The sequence below is a fragment of the Barbus barbus genome (genome assembly GCF_936440315.1).
Source record: "Barbus barbus genome assembly, chromosome: 26".
Lineage (NCBI taxonomy): Eukaryota > Metazoa > Chordata > Actinopteri > Cypriniformes > Cyprinidae > Barbus > Barbus barbus.
In genome coordinates, this window is record NC_136754.1 from 13197528 (window position 1) to 13219431 (window position 21904).

Below are 21904 nucleotides of genomic sequence, written 5' to 3' on the forward strand. Positions count from 1 at the left end.
TGTTTTTAATTATTTCAAATGTTTGCCTGGTATTCTACCAGTATATTCTGTAATAAATATTAATAGAATGACTAAACTTTTAGATGTCTGTGTATCCTTTTGGCCACCTGTAAAATACGAATCAAGAAATATACACATTTATTCTGAACCCTAAAACGTATTTACAATCTACAATACATGAGCTGTAAACCTGTATGGATTTCCTAATGCCCTCAGAACATGCTTCCTCTGTTCAGTAGTTTTAGTTTAGTCATAAAAACAAAGTACACAAAAGATACCACAGTGAAAATATTCTTTAGTATGTACAGCACAGGCGTAATATAGCCGAAAACAGCCACCAGGCATATACGCACCACCAGGAAGGGCAAATCTTGGGAGAGAACACTTGATGAAGCCAGCAAAGAACTGTCTGGAGTTATAACAACACGCAGGATGGACAGATAAGCCAGTATGTATATGGGAAACACCCACCCTGAGTAATACACTGAATCAGTCCCGGCCACCCTCACCATTTCCACGGTGTCAAACCAAAACATGAAGGTGGCCACAAAGAGGTCATGCCGAGGGTCTCGAATCCAGACAAAGTGAAACGGACCCGAGTAAGAATGAGAGGAGTAGAGATATGCCGTGCTGCTGGTGTGAGAGGTGCCGCCTTCATCTGCATCCCTCCAGCGTCCCGATAGTGTCCCATTCCTGACCGGCGACCTTGGAGTCGCATCGACGTCCCGTCCGTTAGCCTGCAGCTGTCCGGATACTGATGTCATCTGCTCCAAGTGAGTCAACACCGGGCCTGACATCTCAAAATCCAACTCTAATCCGCTTGCTTTTTTAAAAAAAGAGGATAAAAATAGAGCAAAACTTAGACAGACAGATCATTTAATTGGACAAATTTATCAGCGGTTATGTCTTACCCTGTCCCGTCAGGCGAAGCGGGCGAATTTTCTCCACTATGTCCACACAAATGAGGGAGAACAAGACCAGAGAGACGGGGAGCTCAGTGAAGCGGTCACACTTAACGCCAGCATCAACTTGAACCTGCACAACCATAAATAGACCAGAGGGTTGCTGAGAGAACAAAGAGTCATGAGCAAAAAGCCTTTTATCATCCTCAAGAGAAAACTGTAGTGAAAGACTGAAAATGGAAGTGGTTTTGGATGTATCACCAAAAACAAACTACACTGTTCATTTAAAACAGCTGGACCAATGTGAAGACTCATATCTTCAGCTGTCAAAAACCGTGAGAACCCTTTTCAAAACTGGTAATACATTGACAGTTGGCTGTAATACAGATCTATTCACATTCCACAGTCTATTATACCCCATCTTTGGGTTAATGGTAAATCTGCTGGTCTGCCGTGAGTTACTGAGTACCTCAGAGAGAATCTGTTTACGAAACGTTTCTGATGTCTTGATGAGCCTTACGGTTTTTATTACGGATTTTATTACGGACGTCATTCTGAAAGTAACACTACAAATAATCAGTATATGGTGTATATATACATTCAAATGGATACATATTCAAATTTAAATGTTCTAAAAGTGTGTGAAGTGCCATAAGGGAACCTTTTTTTAGTTTATTCTGAAAAAGTATACTCTAGGTGTCTGGAAACCATCACCAGTTTTAATGAACCCAGTGAAATCAATATGTTGAAATCAATAGGTTCTCTAAAAGTTAGTGTGAAGAACATTTTAAAAATAAAGAATATTTTGTGCAATGGAGAAGTTCCATGGATGGTAAAGGTTGTTCATGGAACCATAGATGCCAATAAAGAACATTTATTTTTAAGAGTGTACAGTAAATAATGGTTCTTGGTAGTAATATAGATTTGAATAATCATGAAGTGCTCAGTCATATGGTAGTTTCCTAGTGAGACGGAATAATGCATTACCTTTGAGCTGGCTATGATTATAGCAAAGCATGGTAAAGTGCTGAGGATCACGTATGCAAGTGTAACAGGTCTCCTGCAGAAGAAATAAGAGTGTTTTCATTGAGGAACATGATTAGCATCACAAACTAAGAAACATAGTCTAGAAATTAAGAGCATAATTTCATATCAAATGGTCTTATAATGCAACTTGTGTTTATAGTTAGTTGATTATTACATTTCTAGACATTTCATTAGTGACCTGCTTTAATCTGAAAATATTTAGTATTTTCTCGCATAATTATTCTATAGTTATATAGAGCGATTTACATTGATCCAGTAAAGGCAAAAAGCTGATTCTGAATGGTGTACATTTGCAGTGACCAGCCACAAGACATGCATTTTCACCAATATGAAAATTCTAACTAACATGTTAATGCTGAATAATTAGAGTTCACAGATCAACTACCCTTATAAAACTGGCTGCATAGAAAACGGTTTAGTACTCACCATTTGGTCACCTCTGAGAAGCGATGTGTCTTTAGGATAAAGTACTTCAAAGGAACCCACACAAACAGGGTTACAGACGTCACATAGGCCACCGAGGCCGCCACCACCAGCCAGTAGGCAGTGACACTAGACTTCACATTATGAATGACAGAAGCAAAGTGCTCCATTACTACAAACACAGGAATACAGAGACATGCGAACTGTAGAAGCTCATAAAGGATGAGTTTGACAGTCTTTCCAGAGAGCATCTTGACAGTACGAGTTTTCAGTAAATTCCTCTACGAGTGAGCTGTCACTGAATGCTTCCAATGCATCTCTCGCAGCACAGAATGACTGAGCGCTCTGGACTCTGTACACTGCCGCTGCTTACACTGCATTCTTACAGGTGCTCTTTTACTGCCACAGTAATGAAGCAGTCACGATTCTCTTTTTATGGAGTTATGGGAGCAAAAAGAGACAGTAGCAAACTGAAACATAACAGTCATAATGACATGCACTGCAATGTCGCCACATCAAGAACATGTATTAATGGTGATTTTAGCACAAAACTGGAAAACGTAAGTACTTTTATCTTTCATGCCTTATAGTATTTTGGTTGTAATATGCGCTGTAAAAAGAAAAAAGTATTTTTAATAGGTATCTTTATTTTTTAGCAAGACTCTTTTATTTACTAAATGAACAGTATTGTTTTGTATGTGTGTGAGCATGTTTTTTCTCAACAAATTGCAAGATGTACACTACCATTCAAAAGTTGGGAGACAGTATGATTTTTCATTTTTGAAAGTTTCTTATGGTCAACAATTTATTTGATTAAAAACATTAAAATTGCTAAATTTAATTAACTGTTTTCTATTTAATATATAAACAATTTGTTTATTCCTCTTATGACAGCTGCATTTTAAGTAGCTATACTCTAGTAGTCTTCAGTGTCACATGATCCTTTAAAAATCTTTCTAATATGCAGATTTGATGCTCAAAAAACATTTCTTACTATTATCAATGTTGAAAACAGCTGTCCTGCTTAACTTTTTTTTGAAGAAACTGATTTTTTCAATTCTGTAAAAAAAAAGTTCAAAAGAACAGAATTTATTGAAAATGTCATTTTTTTGTGATAATGTAAAATATAAACGGTCATCTTTGATTAATTTAATGCATCCCTGCTAATAAATGTACTGATTTCTTAAAAAAAAGAAAAAGAAAATATATATTCTACCCACAAACACTTGACTGGTAATGAAACTGTATTATTTTGCTGTTGTTATTAATAATAACCAAATACCAAGTGTAATGTGTCTTGTTAAATTTGCACACCTGCAGCATTATTTTTATTAACATTTTTACAGTGAAACTATTTATACCAGACTAATTGTTCAAACTTTTGCACTACAAGTAAAGAGCTTATCTAACCAATAATCCAACTAAATCATCTCTACCAGAGCAAAGTGATGCATAAACATGAGACACAATGTGTGCTGTACATTTGGCCTAGTTTTATTGTGAATACTAATAATTAAGATGATTAAAATAGTACATACAAACAACGGGGTACATAGAACTGATACACCAAAAACAGTCATTTCCCCTGTGGATAAGGTTGACGTAAGGATTATCATCTCCGTGTGCAAATGCTAAGGTGTTACATTAGAACTGGCCTGTGGTCCCAATTTCCCAGAATGTTCTCTATTAAACGTCAACAACTACTCTGATAACACTGGAGCTACACACAGACAGAGATGTGGGGTACTGCCTTGGTTTAGAGTAGGAGATGTAAATGAACGGATGGAGTCTGCTCTCTTTAGTGTCATTCTCAGCCCTTGCCAGGACTTACGAAAATAAGGTTAGTTCAATCCATCCACGCGCTACAGATAATTTGCATATGATCATTCATTCCCAGGGGATACGGAGAGTTTGAAAAAAAAATCCAAGCCAAGTATTTCTGTCGCTTATTTTGAAACCGTTATGGAAAAGGGTTCGGTGTAGGGTTAATGCCATTCGGGTTCTTCTTCGAGGGCGGAGGAAACGTATGTTTTAAGTGGACACATCTGAAATGAGGGTAATGAAAAGGGTAAATTAAAAGTGCATGATATGGAGTAGCATTACTCCTCAACTTCCCATGTGCCCTTTCTACAGAAGAAGCAGCTGCTTTGAACGTAACCTCTAAAGACAGAAGTGAGCTCTCGTATATACACATCTGCACACAGGCAGAATATTACATCCTTCTATTAAAGTACTGTCAATTAAAACAGCAAAACGACAATCAAAATATAAATAAAATGCACTAAAAAACATCTGATCTTCTTAATACTGAAAATTGAGCTTAAAGACATTGGGGTAATGGGTCACTGTCAAGACAATGGCAGTGTTTCGCTACATGGTTCTGGAGGAGAGGCGAGATGACTTTTGAGGGCCTAAACATGCTCTCTCACACACACACACACACACACACACACACACTCATACACACACACACACACACACACACACACATAGTGATGAGAAATTAAAATGACAATGTAACCTCCCCTTCAGGACCTGTTGTTACAAACACTGGATTATCGGGACCTACATTGGTACGGAAATGTATGTACAACACAAGCATGCGGTGTGTTTTCCTGTAAGAAACGTCCAGTTAATTATTCCTATAATGACACTGCCAAATAAACCGTATAACTTAGTGTTCCTCATCACCTTCAACAAAATATTCTTATAAAAGAGACCAAAGTATAAGATGGACCAGAACCACTCTGTGAGAACACCACCGGTTAGTAGTCAACAATCTGTACATCCTGTCTTGATCAGAATCAGTGTTTGTTTGTAGTGTCTTGAAGAAAAGGAGGAGATATCTTTGTGTGAGCTGAATGGTCCTTGTTTCTGACTGTAAGTGTGTGTGTGTGTGTGTGTGTGTATGTATTTGTATGAGTCTCTAGGGATCCTATAAGAGGGCTTTCTGAGGGTAAGGGGTCTGTTGGCTCTCGCTGGAGGCCATGGTGTAGCCGAGGGTCTGGCTCATGGCCGCTGGAGCGCCGGCTGGGGTCTGGTAGGACTGGACATCAGCTGGAGGCATGCTGCCAGGGGTCGGGCTGTAGACTGGAGGCTGGCCCATGTACATATGGACATCACTGAGAAACAGATCAAATAATAAATGCATTTATTTAAATTTAATTATACAAATATCATAATAATTATCATCATCATCACCACCAGTCATGTATTAATAATAATAGGTTATTGTTAAATAAATAATACAGCCTTATTTGTATTATTTTAATTTGAATAATAATAATATTATTATTGTTAAATATTTTATCTAATCATACAAACATTATTATTGTTATTATTAATGCATACAGCTTCTTATTTTTTGTTATGGCTAATTTAATTAACTTGTTTTATTTTTAATATCAACAAAAATATGAAATATTTGATCTAATTATACCAAAACATTAATATTATGGAATCAATATAGCTTTTTATTATTTTAAATTTAAAACCAATAACATAATACTAAATTATTATTAAATATACAAAATAAACTTAATGATGATAACAACAACAACATTATTAAAGAATTGATATAACTTGTTTGATTTATTATTATTAATAATAAATATTTTATCTAATTATACAAAAATATGGCATCAATACAGCTTTTTATTTTTATCATTTTAAATGTAATAAAAATAAATTATTATTATTAAATATACAAAATAATAAACTTAATTATTATTATTATTATTAAGGTACTGCTAATATTTAATAAACGATTTAACAACAACAACATTTTTATTATTAAGGAATTGATATAACTTGATTGATTATTATTATGATCATCAATATAATCATTATCAATGAACTGATACAACTTATGTTTTATTTATTATTACCAATAAATTTAAGTAATGAATTGCTTATAATAAATGATTATATTTTTATTGTTTTTTTATATATAGCTTTTTAAAAATAAAAAAATAAAACGGATAACAATAAAAATCATGCTAATTTTTAAAAATGATAATTTCTAAAATGATTTTATTAGTATAATATAGTAAAGTGTGATTACCTGGGAGCCGGTTGCCCGGCCATTGGTGTTCCTGTTTGGTTCATTGCAGAGAACTGCTCCATTGGAACGTTGTATCCCGGTACTGCTGTGCTGCCCATTGCATACTGCCCTCCAGTGGACTGGCCAGGGTACACCTGAAAAAATAACAGAGTCATACCCAAATATATCACTACCAAAACAATCAACAACAAACAGCTATAATAGCAATTTAAATCATATCTAGCAAACTAAACACATACACACTTTGATCATCTGACAGACTCTCACCTGTTGGGAAGCGTTAGGGGTCTGCTGCATGTAGTATTGCTGACTCTGTAGTTTGGCATACATAGCGTATACTGGGTCTTCATTCATTAGCTTAGCATAAAGAGACAGCGCTTCCATGACCTTCACGTTCAGATCGGACAGCTCGGAGTGTTTTCTGAAAACAAACACGGCAGATTTATTACACGAGATCTATGAGGAATGACGTGTGCATTTGTCTCATTGGATTTCATTCACTAAAAATAATTGGAGGTTAGTTTACAGGCTTTGCTAAATATATGGAAGGATGGATTTGCATTAAATTAGTTTTTAGATGGGACTTTTTGAATACCTGTCAACGTCCTCCAACTTCTGATCAGTGAGAGGACCCATCTGGTTGCAAGCAGCTAATTGGGAGAAGAGGAACAACTATGAATCAATGAATCAAACTTTTCAACACAGAACCAACATACAGATACGGTTTTAGACTCACCCTCCAACTGCAGGAGTTCACAGGTGTCTGACTGATCATCTGTTGGATCTGCACTCTGGATCATCTGAAGCAGCTGGTCCATTTTCTCCTGCAGAACATTGCAAAGACATTACAAACTAGACTGCATGATACTTCTATGAGAGCTGCAACGACTAATTCTAACACAGTTCTCCACCGAGAGCATCTGACGTCTTTGAAGGGAAAGAGTGAATAGTGGATCATTCATTTCACTATGCAATTTCATGTGCTTTGTAGTTGTAAGGGGTATGTATAAGAAATACTAATATTGTGAGAAATATGCAGCCTCACCTCATCGATGTAGACAGGCTCTGGCTCCGGTTCAATCGTCTCTATCTGGACATCTTCACTGAACTGCACTGTCTTCTTCTCTGTTTTCACTAAGGAAAGAAAAATATTAAAGATGACAATGTAATGTAATAAGCAGAGCAGAAATCCAAAAGGATACTGTTGTGACAATGCACACTGGGCTACAAAAGACTGAGACCACATTGAAAATATGGGATTCAAAATAATTGAATCCTGGAAATAAACAAAAACTGATATTTGGAAGATTTTGGTTTTCAAAACAAGGATTTTGTGACATTGATCATGTGAATTCCTTTGTACAGATGGTCAAATGCTCTTCCTAAACAGATCAAGATGCTCTTTGGATCGTTCGCCAATCATGCCGGCATTATTGCTTGGCATGATAAAGCAAAAGAATGACATAAAATATTGAAATTGATCTTATATGGACAATCATAAGAAGAATGCAGATAATTGAGAAAAAAAAAAATGTATTTGAAAAAAAAATTTCCCCAGTGGTCTCTGACATATTTGGACTCAAATTGTACTGAAATACTGAATGACTAATATACACTGCCATTCAAAAGTGTTTTTTTTTTTATTATGACGGTCTCCTATGCTCACCAAGGCTGCATTTATTTAATAAAAATACAGCAAAAGCAGTAATATTGTGAATAATTATACAAATTCAAAATAACTCCTTTCTATTTTAATATATTATAAAATGTAATTTATTCCTGTAATGGCAAATCTCAATTTTCACCAGTCATTACGCCAGTCTTCAGTGTCACATGATCCTTCAGAAATCAATCCACTATGCTGATTTACTGCTCAAGTTACGTTTATTATTACCATGTTTGAAAAAATAAAAAAAACATTCAAATGTAATGGTAGAGTGAAAAGAAAAAAACTATAAGAAAATGTTGTGAAACAGAAAGAGACTTTGAGGGGCTGCAGACTGTCAGGCAGTGTTAATTTTGGCAGGCATTTTTGATTTAGTCTTAGACTATTAAGCATTTTCGTCTCAAGATAAAGACTAAGTCACATTTTAGTCATTTGAGTCTATCATAGTTTTAGTCGACGAAAAGTCATTGCATTTTTGTCAACTTTTAGTCATTACTTTTAGTCAAACTGCAGTTACCAACATTTATTTTGGTAGCTATTATATATGTAGTATTCTAACAAAAATAGTCATCAATACTTCTCTCTTTAGACCAAATCAATTAAGCTTAGTTATGAGAAATTTGAATCAAGGATTGAATTTGGAAAAACTGGAATACATTTTCTTTTTTTTGGTAGAAATATAAATTAAACTAATTTTTCAGATACAGTAGGTTTACTTAAGTATACATTTATTTAACATCTTTTGTTGGTTAACATTTATGACAGATAATTAGGAATGCTGTCCATTTAAGACGGAAGGTACGCATGTAATGGCCTACTGACATACATTCAGTTTTCACCCACCTGTTTAAGCTCACTTAAACCATAACGGACTGTATTTCCGTGAGATGCTCTACATGAGAGACATTTGGACTGCTGTGTGTGTATTTGAGCACTGAGAACTGATCGCGCGCTGTATGAGAACTGAAGAAGTGGAGCGTGCGCGAGAGAGAGCACTTCTATCAGCGCGTTTCCGCCTATCGCACCTTCACTGACTTTAAGTTAATCGACAATGAATTGTGACTCCCGGGAAAAACGGGACGTCTGGTCACCCACTCCCTAACCCTTCGGTTGTGAAGGCCATTGTTTCAGATCGCTAGTTCGCGTTTTGGTAGGCTATCCGTCCACTGCGGCTGCCATACTGAGACTAGATATGCAAACGCACCTTATCCAATGACAGAGAAGCACATTTTGAAAGACAAGACAGTTAACTTAGCCTATAGGATGCATTTTTAATGTCCATAGTCCTCAAATAACATTTTAGTCCCGTCTCGTCTTGTTAACGAAGACGCGCATAAATTTCGTCATAGTTTTTATCATCAGATATTAGTTTTAGCTTGTCAACGTCTCGTCTTAGTCACAGAAAAAAGGTTCGTTGACGAATATTTTTCGTCGTCGTCTTCGTCAACGAAATTAACACTGCTGTCAGGTGGAAAATAGTAGATGTGACAGCTTTACTTACTCATCTCAGGCTCTGCTGTCAGGTCTGCTGTCACAAAGTTTGATGGGAAAAGCCCAACACCCTGATATGTCTCACCCTTCCACCAATTAGGGTCACTGTGAGAGAAGAGATACTTAAGCCACCTCCCAATAATTGTCATTTAAAAAAATGAAACTCTTTGGCTGTGTTTGGAATCATTCACTCAATCTCTACAGAGTGCTGAATGTCTACTAACCGCCTCACACTACTTCTGTTTCATAGTCATGTGCTTGTAGCTTAGCAACCAAAATCAGCTGAATTGATTAAACTGACCAAAGTGGAAACAAGAACAAAAATGACCAATGTGTAGTGAATATCATATGAAGGGAATGATTTCAAACACAGCCTGTGAGTGAAATTCATTGTTACCATCAATGAACAGAACCAGACTCACCTGTCATCCAGGATAGTGATGATCTCGCCTGATTTAAAGGTGAGCTCGTTGTCCTCGGCTGCCTCAAAGTCATAGATGGCCCTGACCTTTCTGCCATCAGCCTTGTGAGACGTGAGGAGGCTGCTGGTGCTCGGATAGAGGCCAGACAGAGAGACCTGAGGCTGCTGCTGTTGCCGCTGGTCCTTCAGAGACAGTTCAATCGCTGAGAAAGAGAGAGAAAGAGATTACCTCTCTTTCTTCAAGACAATTCATTGTATACCTCAGGATTACAGATTTGCACCCACCTTTAGCAAGGTCGTCTTCTTCTTTCTTGTTTGTTGATGTTGCAGGGTCTTTAGCTACTAATGCAGGACTGGCTTTAGCTTGTTCTGCAGCCTGAACAAATAAAGTTAAACATCTCATTACTTAAACATTATCATACACGTATTTTCTCCTTATAAAGGTTAAGACTCATTCACACAAAGTCTGACACAACAGAACAAACCAGTTAACATATAATCACCACTCAATATACTGTATTCTACACTGTCTGCATATAATATAAGATAACAATTTCTTGACAGAATTCATATGCTTACAAAGCATTTATTTAATAAAAAACACAGTAAAAACAGTAATATTATGAAATATATTTTAAAATTACACTTGTCTATTTAAATATTTTATATTTTTATTCTTTTATTATGAAATTTATTCATGTGATAAAGCTACTTGATTAATATTTTTGTGGAAACCAAGATATATATTTTTATAACTGCTTTATGAGAACAATGTTCAAACGAACAGCATTTATTTGAAATATAAATGTTTTCATCGTCACTTTTGATACATCTAATGTATCTTTGCTGAATAAAATTATTTATTATGAGTATAAAAAAGAATATACTCTAAGAAAAAAAAAAAAAAACTTACTCACCCCAAACCTTTGAACGGTTGTGTGTGTGTTTGTGTGTGTGTGTGTACTAGTGTTGTCACGATACTGGAATTTCTAACTTCGATACGATACCTTGAAAAATATCGATACTCGATACCATTTTCGATACCACGGTGAAAAAAACTGCCACAATATTAAGGGGGTAATTTTTTTAATTTAAAGATAAATGTAACAAGTCGAGAACATGCGGTATATTTTACATGAACAAAAAAATGTCTTGAGGTACTGCATTTGTTGATTTATTTATTAATCTTTTATTAATCTTAGTTAAATGTTAATTGAAACTGACGTTTACTAATACATGTACTAATTAAAATCCAAAGTTCTATTTGTTGATATTCTCATTTGCTTCATAACCAAAATATTTCCAGATATAGGGCCCTATGAAATCCGTTTTATTTTTCCCCAAATTCCGTTTTATTTTTTTCTACATTAAATTTTTTCCATTTTAATTTTTCTGGATTCCATTTTTTTCCGTTTGAATTTTTCTGGACTCTTTTTTTTTTTAATGGTCAAATTAAATGCTATTAATCTAAAAACATGTCTAATTCATTAAAATCATGAAAATTATACGATTTAACATTTAATTGATTAAAAGTGTAACAAAAATGACACGTTTAGGGCCGTATGAAATGTTTTATTTTTTTCTCACCTTATGTTTTATTGTTATCAAATTCTGTGTTTTAGCATGTCTATTATTTGAATGCATACAAACTATTTTTATTTATTCTTACAGTAGCCTTATGAAATGTGTTTTCCCCCTCAGAAATTCTGTGTTGTGTATTTAAATTTTACTGGATATCAGATGAAGGCATAAAACTATTTTAATTAATTTATATTTGAATTAATGAAAATTAAACATTTACATTTTTGGCAAATGAAGGGGATTTACTATTAAAATTAAAATATTTTGTGATTATTTCTTTAAAAAAATGAACAGCAGTAGTAAGTAGTAGTATTATGTACATTCTACTAAATAATAGTAATATAGCCTATTTCTGGCACACGGTCTTTAATAGGCTAAGTTAAACTGAACTTTTATTTTGACGGGTTGCCGTGAATACTTCTAAAGTTCTGTGTGTGTATGATATGATGCTAGTTTTAATCAAATTAAATGGTAAAATGCTCGTAAAGTGCCTTTCAGATCAGTTCTGGAGATATTGTTGATGTATTTATGTCCTCATTGAGACGGCAGACGCTGAAATCACCGCGAGCGCCACATTAGTAAACACAACTGCACGTGCAGCACATTCACACAGAGACGCGCAGAACATGCAGGATTCATATTTAAATCGACTTTTGCAGCTTAATATTTACAGATACTAGTCCATATCGCGATTTGATTTAAGTGTAATGACCTACTTTTGATTAATTCATCCAAACTTTGTCAAATTCCGTGACATTCCGCGTTAAACTGTAAATTCCGTTTTTATGACTGGATTCCGTGGCGTTCTCTGCATCGCGGAGATCATAGATCCCTACAGATAGCGCTCCTGCTGTGTTCTTTAACAACCAGAGCAGAGTCATCTTTCTATTCACTTCACTTTTGCTATTTAACCAGAGCGAAGGAGACGAGTGCGGTCACGTGTGGTGCTTGTTCACGCGCCTTTGGAGAGAAGTGGAAGTGACAGCTCGGCTAGTATCGGTGTATCGATACTTCGGGAAATTAATATTGGTACCGTTCAGATATTTCAGTATCGATATTTATCGAAATATCGATATTTTTGACAACACTAGTGTGTACATACACACATATATACATACACACACACATATATTATTTGCTGTTTCAACACATACGTGTTTTACCAAATAAAAAGAACAGCACTTTTAGAGTTCATCCCACTCATTGATGTGAGCATAAGTATTGGGACAGTTAAACTTAAGGCAGATGTAAAAGATTAAAAGCTATTATTTAGTTGCAGATCCCTTGCGCACAATCACAGCAGTGAGTCTGTGACCCATAGACATCACCAGACTCTTGGTCTCATCCTTTGAAATACTTTTCCCAGCCTTTAATGCAGCCAATTCCAATTGTTGCTTGTTTTGGGGAGTTTCTTCCTTTACTCTCCTCTTCAGCTGGTGAAATTCATGTTCAATCCGATTTAAATTTGGAGATTGACTTGGGCAATCAATCTAAGACTTTCCATTTCTTTGCCCTGATAAACTCCTTGACTGAACTGGCAGGGTGTTTTGGGTCATTGTCCTGATGCAATATGAAGCACTTCCCAATGAATCTGGTGGCATTTTCTTGAATATTGGTGGGCAAGATGGTTTTGTACCCTTCCAAATTCATTCTGCTACTGTCATCATACATTAAGTCATCAGTAAAGTTGAGAGAGAGTTCCAGAGGCAGCCATACATGCCCATGCCATGACACCACCTCCACCATGCTTTACAGATGAGGCTGTATGCTTGGGATCATTTGCATTTTTTTTATCCACATTTTTGCTTTCCCATCACTTAGATAACGGTTCATCTTTGTCTCATCGGCCCATAAACACAGTTCCAAAACTCTTCTGACTGACCTTTGTGCTTTTTTTTTGCAAACTCTAATCTTGCCTTTCTGTTTTTGGTGATGGTCAGAGGTTTGCATCTTGCTGTGTAGCATCTGTAATTCTGTGTCAAAGTCTCCTGAGGACAGTAGATTGTCAGAGCATCACCCCAGCTTTCTGGAGGTTGTTGGTGATTTTACAGACACAGATTTTAGGGTTCATTTTCACAGCTTTTATGATTTGTCTGTCATCAACTACTGTTGTTTTCTCAGCCGATCAGGTAGTTGTTGGTTGCTGGTGTCGCTGGTAGTTTCCAAACTCTTCATTTCTCCATGCCCTTTGTTTTTGCTAGAGCTCTAACTGACTTCCTCTTTTCTTTTAGCATCCAAATTGCTTGCTTTTCTCTCAAAGTCAGCTCCCTCATCTTCATCCTGGTTTGTGTGTGTCATCATCGAATGCAAGATTCAGAATGCAGAAGTAATGGATATAACTGATACGACACATTCCCTGGTTTTCATATCTGAAGAATTAATGCAACAGGACACATCTGATCACTTAGAAAGACCTGTGAGGCAACTGTTCCAATACTTATGCTCACATCAGATAGAGGGATAGAACTCTAAAAGTGCTGAACTTCTTAGCTGGTAAAACATCTATGTGTTGAATCACCCAATAATAAAATGTGACCATTTTTTAGTTGTGTCTCATATTCATCTTTTAATCATATGTACAGATTTCTTGACTCCACAGCAAACAGAGCAATTTTGTCTTTACTATTCCAATATTTTTGGAGGGTACTGTATGTATATATATATGTATGTATATATGTGTGTGTGTATATGTGTATTTCTGACTCAATGTGAGGGAGCTAGATTGCTTTCATTTAAAAATTTCCTTTGATATCAAGTTTTATGTTCTAAAGTCTGAGATTTGGCCTTTAAACTGAAACTGCACTCGTGACACACATTTAATTCCCAACATATTTATTATATATATACATATATATAACTACTAGGGGTGTGCTCAAAATATCGATTCTTAGATACATACCGATATAATAATAAAAGTGCCTAAAACGTTTAACAGTACTGTAGCTTTGCAGGTAGGTTTCTTGAAGCGTCTTGGAGACGCTGCCACAGTTCTTCTGGATTTAGTCCGTCTCAGTTTGTTTTGTTTCTTCATGTGATTCCACACAGACTGGATGATGTTAAAATCAGATCTCTGTGTGGAGCACTGGCTGTTGTCAGACTCTTTGTGCAAACAAAAATCTCACTGAATTATAATAATTAATGGCAAAATGAATGTTTTGAAATGTAAGCTGATATTTCCTACTGACACACTACAGCAAAAGATAGAAATAACTGGCTTAAAACCATTTATTAGTTGGTGAAAATTAGGGGTGTGCTCAAAATATAGATTCTTAGATACATACCGATATAATAAAAAAAGATACAGTATCGATATTCTAGCCCTTAGTATCGATACTCCGCCCAGCCATTAGGGGGCGCAGCGGCGCCCGCGAGTTTCAAAAAAACTCATGGAAAATGTTAAAGCAAGATGTAGCATTTAAAGGTGCCATAGAATGAAAAACTGTCTTTACCCTGGCATATTTAAATAATAACAGTTCTGTACATGGAAATGACATACAGTGAGCCTCAAACACCATAGTTTTCTCCTTCATATGTAAATCTCGTGATTAAAAAAGACCACTGAAAAACAGGCGAATCAGAACATAACACCGACTGTGACGCAACAGTCGGGATCACTACGCCCCCAACATTTGCATAAACCCGCCCTTGTTCTAAGCCGGCCGAACCATCAGAAGCTCTGCAGGTATTCTAAATAAACAAGCGCGGACAACAGCGAAAATAACACAATAAATGTTATGTTCCAGGCCGTGCAGGGGTGTGAAGTGCAGGGATGGGTTGGTGTCTGTATTCAGAAAGGCACAGAAAGCAAATAACGTGAGCCACTAAAGGGACATGGTTAGCTCCTTGCTAGCGGTAGCCTGTTACAGTACATAAGATTTCACTCTCAGTAAGGAGAGATGAGGATGATGGCGAATGACTTACAGATCCTGAGCACCACTGACAAGCATCTGATCTTGTGAAATGTGTGGTAAGTACTGTTGCTCCATAATGTAAACATAGTTTGTGTGATCGCGTCTCTTGAAAGTGAACTATAACGCGATCGATGGATCGTTCAAAAGCAGTTTCAATGCCTCGCCTATTAATAACGGCTCCCTGATGCCCGCGTTTTATATACAGCATAATTACCCGACGATATAACTGCGAGAGAAAGTATTTAAATATATATTTTCCTCCCTGTGCTTCCTTCTTGCTGATGAGCCGTACTGTGAAACAGCCAATCAGAGCAGAGCTCAACATTGAGCAGCACTGTGAAACAGCCAATCAGAGCAGAGCTCATTATTATTCATGACCCTGCCAAATAAGCCAATAACAGACCGTTTCATTCTAGGGAGAAATCCTAGGGTTGTAAATGGACATGTAAAATCGTTTCTGGAGATTTTTTGCCCTTACCTAAGCCACATACCTTCTGTGTAGATATCAGAGAACAATTTAAAATACTGTATCAATGCATTCTATGGCACCTTTAAGTGATTTCATAGTGAAATATGTTATGGCAGTACATGGTGTCACAAAAAATAATTATAAGAAGATTTAATAAGAAGTTAAGAATAATAAGAAGAAGATTTTGTGCTTGTGTGAGCTCAGACTGTACCCTTGGAAAGTTAAATGTTGACTTGTGGTAATTTCCAGATTAATACAATTTGTGTACAATTAATCAGAGCACTTAAAGTTGCAAATATTTAAACAAAATGCACTTTGTTATAATGCACTTTTGTCTTCAATAAATTGAAGAAAAATGCAGAGTTCTGTTTGTTGACTAAATGTGTTCAGCATTAACTAATTGGCTCTGGCCCATGTATTTTTATTGAATCGTATCGAATCGTGTCACATTGTATCAAATCGTATCGAGACAGCTCTGTATCGAGGTACGTATCGAATCGTGACCTGTGTATCGAGGTATGTATCATATCGCCAGGTTCTCCAAGGTATACAGCCCTAATAACTACGGCATTTTACAGAATCCAGTGAACAGGCAGATCTGTGCATTGGGGAACTGGATTGGGCTGCTCACCTGAGAGCCCACGGCAGGGAAGATGACGCCCTGTTCTCTGAGGTTCTTGATCATGGCCGATATGAGGCTGAGCTGGGGGTCAGTACGGAAATCCTCAGCCCATTCCACCATCAGAGCCTTCAGCTTCTCACACACTTTTGGGTGACCCTTGAAAAAAAAAAAAAAAAAGACAAAACATCAGTCTTTTGCTGCTGGACTAAACAATTGAAGCATGCAGTATTTCTACAAACAAAATGAAAAACATACCTTATTTAACACGTTGCTAACTTCACTAGCAAATTCCCTGGAGCAAACCTCTAAATGGAATATTTTTCCACAGTTTGACACACACGCACCTAGTAGCTATGGAGAAGAAAACACTCATTTGATTCTTGATAGCTTATTAATGGCTTCTCATGTTTGCATACTTGAGCATGAATTCCCATTCAGTAGAAAGCATTAAGAATCATTTGCCTTACTGTCAATGCTTGCATGGCAACATGCGGATCCTTGTGATTCACTCTCCTCATTATAGATCGCAGACATTCTTTAGGCCTTCAGAGGACAAGCAATTACTTTTAACCTTTTATACACCCATTAATCTAAAAGACTCTTAAAAAAATCCAGAATGCTCATTCACAAACCCAGTGCGAGACTGTCCAATCTTGTCACAAATGTCCAAAATGAGGCCCCAGTCCTCAGCTGTGTTCATCTCACTTGTCGCTTTCTCTGCAAAAGAATAGTTACTCAAGTGTTTATCCCTCATAATGATAAATGTTTCCTGTGATTTTCACAGATTCAGTGGCATAACATTCATTTGCAAAAGAATGAATGTGTATCTGTGAAAGGCCACAGGCTGTTACACCTAATTATAGAAACTAGTCAGAAATTAGCCAGTGCCTAAGGAAAAAACAAAAACAAGCCACCGAAAGGAAAAAAAAAAAAGTATATATATATATATATATATATATATATATATATATATAGCCCAGATATTTAAAATGTGAGTGCAAAAAAAGCCCCGGGTTATATGGTAATAATAATAAGTTATAAAAATGGGTTATAATTCATAAAAATAAATATAAAATTTAGGGTTTGTAAGACTATTTTCATGTTTTTGAAAGTCTCATAATCATCAAGGCTGAATTTATGTATTAAACAAAATTACAGTAAAGAATAAAGTAAAAACATTTCAAGTATGTGCTCAAGAATTTTTTTTTATTAATCAATAATGAAAGTGCTATTTAATATTTTGTGGGAACTGTGATACAAATTTCTAAAGAATTTCTTTGAAATGCAAATCATTTGTAACATTATAAATCTTTACTGTCATTTCCAATCAATTTAATTCATCCTTGCTGAATAAAAGTATTAATTAAAAAAAAATAATAATAATCTTACTGACCTCAAACTTTTGAATGTTAGTGCATATGCCAGATCTGTTTCCATTACATTTTAAAATGTGGCTTTGTTTAGAAACCTCTATGTTAGTTTATTCAACCAGAATTTTAATCATGCCACAATATTTTGTTACGAATCTCTATTTACAGCAACTTTAATTATTTTACTTTGATGTGGATTAAATTTTATAAATCGACAGCCAAAATTGTTAAAGCCCCATGAAAATCAATTCCAGCCCAGGCAGCAAATATTTCCCACAACAAAAAAAAAGTTAATTTATGACAGAACAATAACCCTGTTTACAGAAGGTTAACCAATGACCTACATTTGTTTGAGATTCTGTTTGTCAATCTAGCGAGCTGCCAAACAGAAGACAGAGGTCAACCAAAACAAAAACACACTGGTGGTGTTCAGTATCTGTGATTTAGCACAGAAACACCCCTACAAAACATTTACAATAAATGAAACCGGCCAGGAGACTAATTCTACAGAAAATTCATCAGAATTCAATGTCATCAGACCAGCTCAAACAATGACATCTGCAGCTACTGTACATCAAAATCTGACATTCCCCACATCACAATGATTTCATCTGCAAAGCCTGAACATATTCAGATCAACTCATATGTGAATGTGCAAAAATAACTAACTTAAGCTAAATGTCATGCACTTTCCAAAATGGTGCATTTATATTATAACTGCACAGGCTGGTTGCCCCAGCAAGACTATTATCAGCAGGCTCATAATACAATAATGATATAGACAGCACAACACTGTAATCTTAATAAAGGCCTATTATAAAGGATACAGTCATGCAGTTGGAATATCACCAGTCAGCAAAACAAACACGGCTGATAATATATATATAAAAGGAGCAGCTGGAGACATTTGCAGAGTCACCGTGTGAACCGTTAGCTCCGGTGCGAACGCTTCAGATCGAGGATGAATTAACGTTAAACCATTAAGACCGAGAAGGCTCAAATCATCTGAAGTGGACTGCAAAGCGTCTGTTTTTACTCAATAGTGCACTGTCAGTGCCACACAAATAGAGAAAATGAGATTTTGCTCGCTAACAGTCAGTCACAGCTTCTTTAGCAAACTTGGCTAGCCATCAGGCTAATAACATGTTATGCTCTCTAGCTGTGAGATTGTTGTCATTAATGCCAACGTTAAAGGTTTCTGGTTAAAACCACTAATGGGAATTATTTAATCAATGGAATGCCATTGCGAGATTCTCATAAACAGTTATAGTGGTATCGAAAAGACACAAAAAGCCGGTGGGTTGCCATGAACAACAATAGACCAGATGAGCTCCCGTTAGCTCGCCTGCTAACTGCATGACATCTCAAACTTACCAACATCTTGATCAAAGGGATTTGACGTGAAGAGAGGCATGGCCGAGATATACACGCGACGAAATCTAAGCTCGATCCTCTTCTTGTTCGTCTTCCTGTCAGCACTTGGTTAAAAGTGAATTAATAAACATAATAAAATAGAAACTACACTTAGTGTTGCTGATGGGATCCCCTCCTCAGTCACTTACTCGCAGCTCTACTGCGGTGCATTCTGGGTAACAGAGCTATTTGCTGGAGTGTGCACATACCACACAGATAAAACACACAAACAGCTGGGCATATCCAAATAAATACGAGCGGGATGTGAACGAGATGTTTGTTATTCGACACTGGAATCTGTTAATTGGATAGTGTAAATTATGACTTTGTGAAGGTTAGGGAAAATACAGCTGATAAATCATATGACTTAATCACATGGTAGACCCTATCTGACTCAGCAGTCACGAGATGATGTGAACACTTTTTTTTTTGTCTTATTGGACGCTTAGTTAAATATGAAATTGTGACTTTTGTGATAAGGCAGACCAGTTGTCAAGAGGAAAAATTGCAATGATAAAAGTGTTTTCTCTAGCAGTAGTTTTGTCTATGTTGATTTCAAAAGAGGATAGCCTAATTCATAAATTCCGAAACCATCACATTTTGACATTGTTTTTGGGTAAAGTAAATAATAATCAATAAATAAACAAGTAAACACAATCAAATTACACTGACCTACCTGACAAGGGGATTTTCCATAAATGTTAGGCATTCATTATAAACTGTAAAATTTAAATATATAGTCTACATATTTAATATATATATATGATGTAAATTATTTTAAAATGTTTTATAATTTATTTAGAATATATACAATTTTTAGAGTCTATTATGGTCACTAAGGCTTATTTGAACAAAATACAAATTAAAACAGTAATATTGTGAAATATTCATTTAAAATTCTATTTTCTTATTTTAATATATAGTACAGTATATTTATAGTAAGATATAATTATAGTATATTTTAAATATATTGTATATTTATAATACATTTTTAATGTAATAATATTATTCTATTTAATTTATAGTATATATTTTAAATGCGATTTATTCCTGTGATAATAAAATAATAATATAATTTTATAAATAAATGTAATATATAATAATAAATGTTTGAGCACCAAATCAGCATATTAGAATGATTTCTAAAGTGATCCTTTGCATCAAAAGAATAAATTACATTTTAAAATAAATTCAAATAGAAAGCAGTTATTTAAAATTGTAAAAGATATTTCATATGGCTGTTTTTACTGTATTTTTGATCAAATAAATGCAGCCTTGGTGAGCATTTTTTTTTTTAAAAACATTTAAAAATAATGTACCATAATATATATACAGTATTTTTGACAAGTACTGTATATAGTTGCAAAAGCCAATCAACAGACAAATACATACTGGCAAGTCATTCTAATTAAAGCAGCTACAATTGATGCTGCATTATTGTGTTACATGTACGACATTCCACAATGAAACCTTTATCAAAAGGATTTCAACAAAGCATATTGAAAAATACCAACTATATTTTATTTCAGATAAAAACATGGTCTTTGATGATAACTACATACATGTACATGTATTCAAATACACACCTATTTTATACATAGCTACTGCATAATCAAATATTTGAAAAATTCCAAACTTTAAGGATTTTATTTATAAAATCAAATTAATGATGTCCAAGATGTAAGATGTAAAACTCTGGTGTGAACAAGTTTTGGATTATAGTCATTAAAACATATCAACATATTAATTGTAGCTTTACGGTTGGCTGTTAAAAGCTTTATTTTAATTAAAGCAGCTACAAAGCTTCATTGTATTGCACTGGAATAATGTGGCATCAGCTTTGATAATGACACAGGTAAAACAGGTATTTACAATCACATGATTACAATACATTACAGCGTTTTCACTTATCTAAACATTAACGTGACTGGTGATCAGTGTATTGTATAGTGTGCAGTCTTGAATCCTTCGTGATTGTCGATGACATTTACTTTTGTGTCCGTCACACATGTGGCTCTCTGGGCAAAGCGATCGCTCGTGCTTTATGAGAGGTTACTGTGACCGAAGTCTTCTGAACTGTCTCTGTGATTGTCTTATCCAGTATTCTCTTCATTCACAACAAGGTGCTATAAAACTGGAACTTTGGCTGTGAATAATGGAGAAAAGACTGCAATGAATTAAATGAACTCAAGCACAGCAAGCAGATAACTCTTTTCAACCAAAAGACGCTAAAAATGTGTGCAAGAAACAAGAATGGTAACTTACATTAATTTGTTCGTTCACAAATGAAACCAATGCGTTCTGTGCAGAAACAGTCGTTCCAACTGGCATTGTGTATTAACCCGGCACAGTCCTCCCCAGCCTCGTGACCATGGCTCCAGTTATCGGGCTGTCCAGGCTTCCAATTCCTTTCAATTAAAATCAGACAAGACTAATGGGGAATGTTTCCTCACACTGCCATCTCCTCATTATATTACTGAGGACCCTCAAGATAATGGAACAAATGTTATACACTGGATACACAC

The 21904-nt window shown here is 35.5% G+C and overlaps 3 protein-coding genes across 5 annotated transcripts in view; all 3 read right to left on the reverse strand.

Moving 5' to 3' along the window:
• Positions 1 to 212: 212 nt before the first annotated feature.
• LOC306845628 (transmembrane protein 236-like) lies at positions 213 to 2623 on the reverse strand (the record flags this gene model as incomplete). Its single annotated transcript, XM_079378533.1, has 4 exons — positions 213 to 823; positions 912 to 1035; positions 1890 to 1962; positions 2376 to 2623. The coding sequence occupies 4 exons, from the start codon at positions 2621 to 2623 to the stop codon at positions 213 to 215; spliced, it is 1056 nt and encodes a 351-aa protein (XP_079234659.1).
• Positions 2624 to 3843: 1220 nt separating this feature from the next.
• On the reverse strand, positions 3844 to 19543 carry LOC306846436 (signal transducing adapter molecule 1-like). 2 transcript variants are annotated; one of them, XM_079379823.1, is made up of 15 exons: positions 19341 to 19425; positions 18311 to 18344; positions 17229 to 17313; positions 17064 to 17139; positions 16852 to 16947; positions 16606 to 16752; positions 10299 to 10389; positions 10015 to 10216; positions 9603 to 9697; positions 7481 to 7569; positions 7172 to 7259; positions 7031 to 7085; positions 6703 to 6856; positions 6436 to 6569; positions 3844 to 5494 (listed from the first exon to the last, which is right to left on the reverse strand). In XM_079379823.1, exons 3-15 carry the CDS (start codon positions 17294 to 17296, stop codon positions 5308 to 5310), a joined length of 1482 nt encoding a protein of 493 aa, XP_079235949.1. In that variant the 5' UTR covers positions 17297 to 17313; positions 18311 to 18344; positions 19341 to 19425; the 3' UTR covers positions 3844 to 5307. The 2 variants fall into 2 exon arrangements, with proteins under 2 accessions (XP_079235949.1, XP_079235948.1); XM_079379822.1 differs by lacking the exon at positions 18311 to 18344 and having other exon boundaries at positions 19341 to 19543.
• Positions 19544 to 20879: 1336 nt separating this feature from the next.
• LOC306846438 (collectin-12-like) overlaps positions 20880 to 21904 on the reverse strand; it is a 35022-nt gene continuing 33997 nt past the window's right edge. For both annotated transcript variants that reach the window (XM_079379826.1, XM_079379825.1), the window contains 2 exons: positions 21645 to 21787; positions 20880 to 21525 (listed from right to left, as the gene is read on the reverse strand). In XM_079379826.1, the coding sequence (XP_079235952.1) occupies positions 21646 to 21787 (142 nt within the window). In that variant the 3' untranslated portion in view covers positions 20880 to 21525; position 21645. The remainder of the gene's footprint in view (positions 21526 to 21644; positions 21788 to 21904) is intronic.

Excerpts from the sequence above, each read along its gene's own strand:
- LOC306846436 (XM_079379822.1), bottom strand. The coding sequence starts at position 19,380 with ATGCCTCTCTTCACGTCAAATCCCTTTGATCAAGATGTTG. Across the intron at positions 10,390-16,605 it reads TCCCTGCCGTGGGCTCTCAG|GCTGCAGAACAAGCTAAAGC; the intron begins GTGAGCAGCCCA and ends TTATTTGTTCAG. Across the intron at positions 9,698-10,014 it reads ATCACTATCCTGGATGACAG|TGACCCTAATTGGTGGAAGG; the intron begins GTGAGTCTGGTT and ends CTTCTCTCACAG.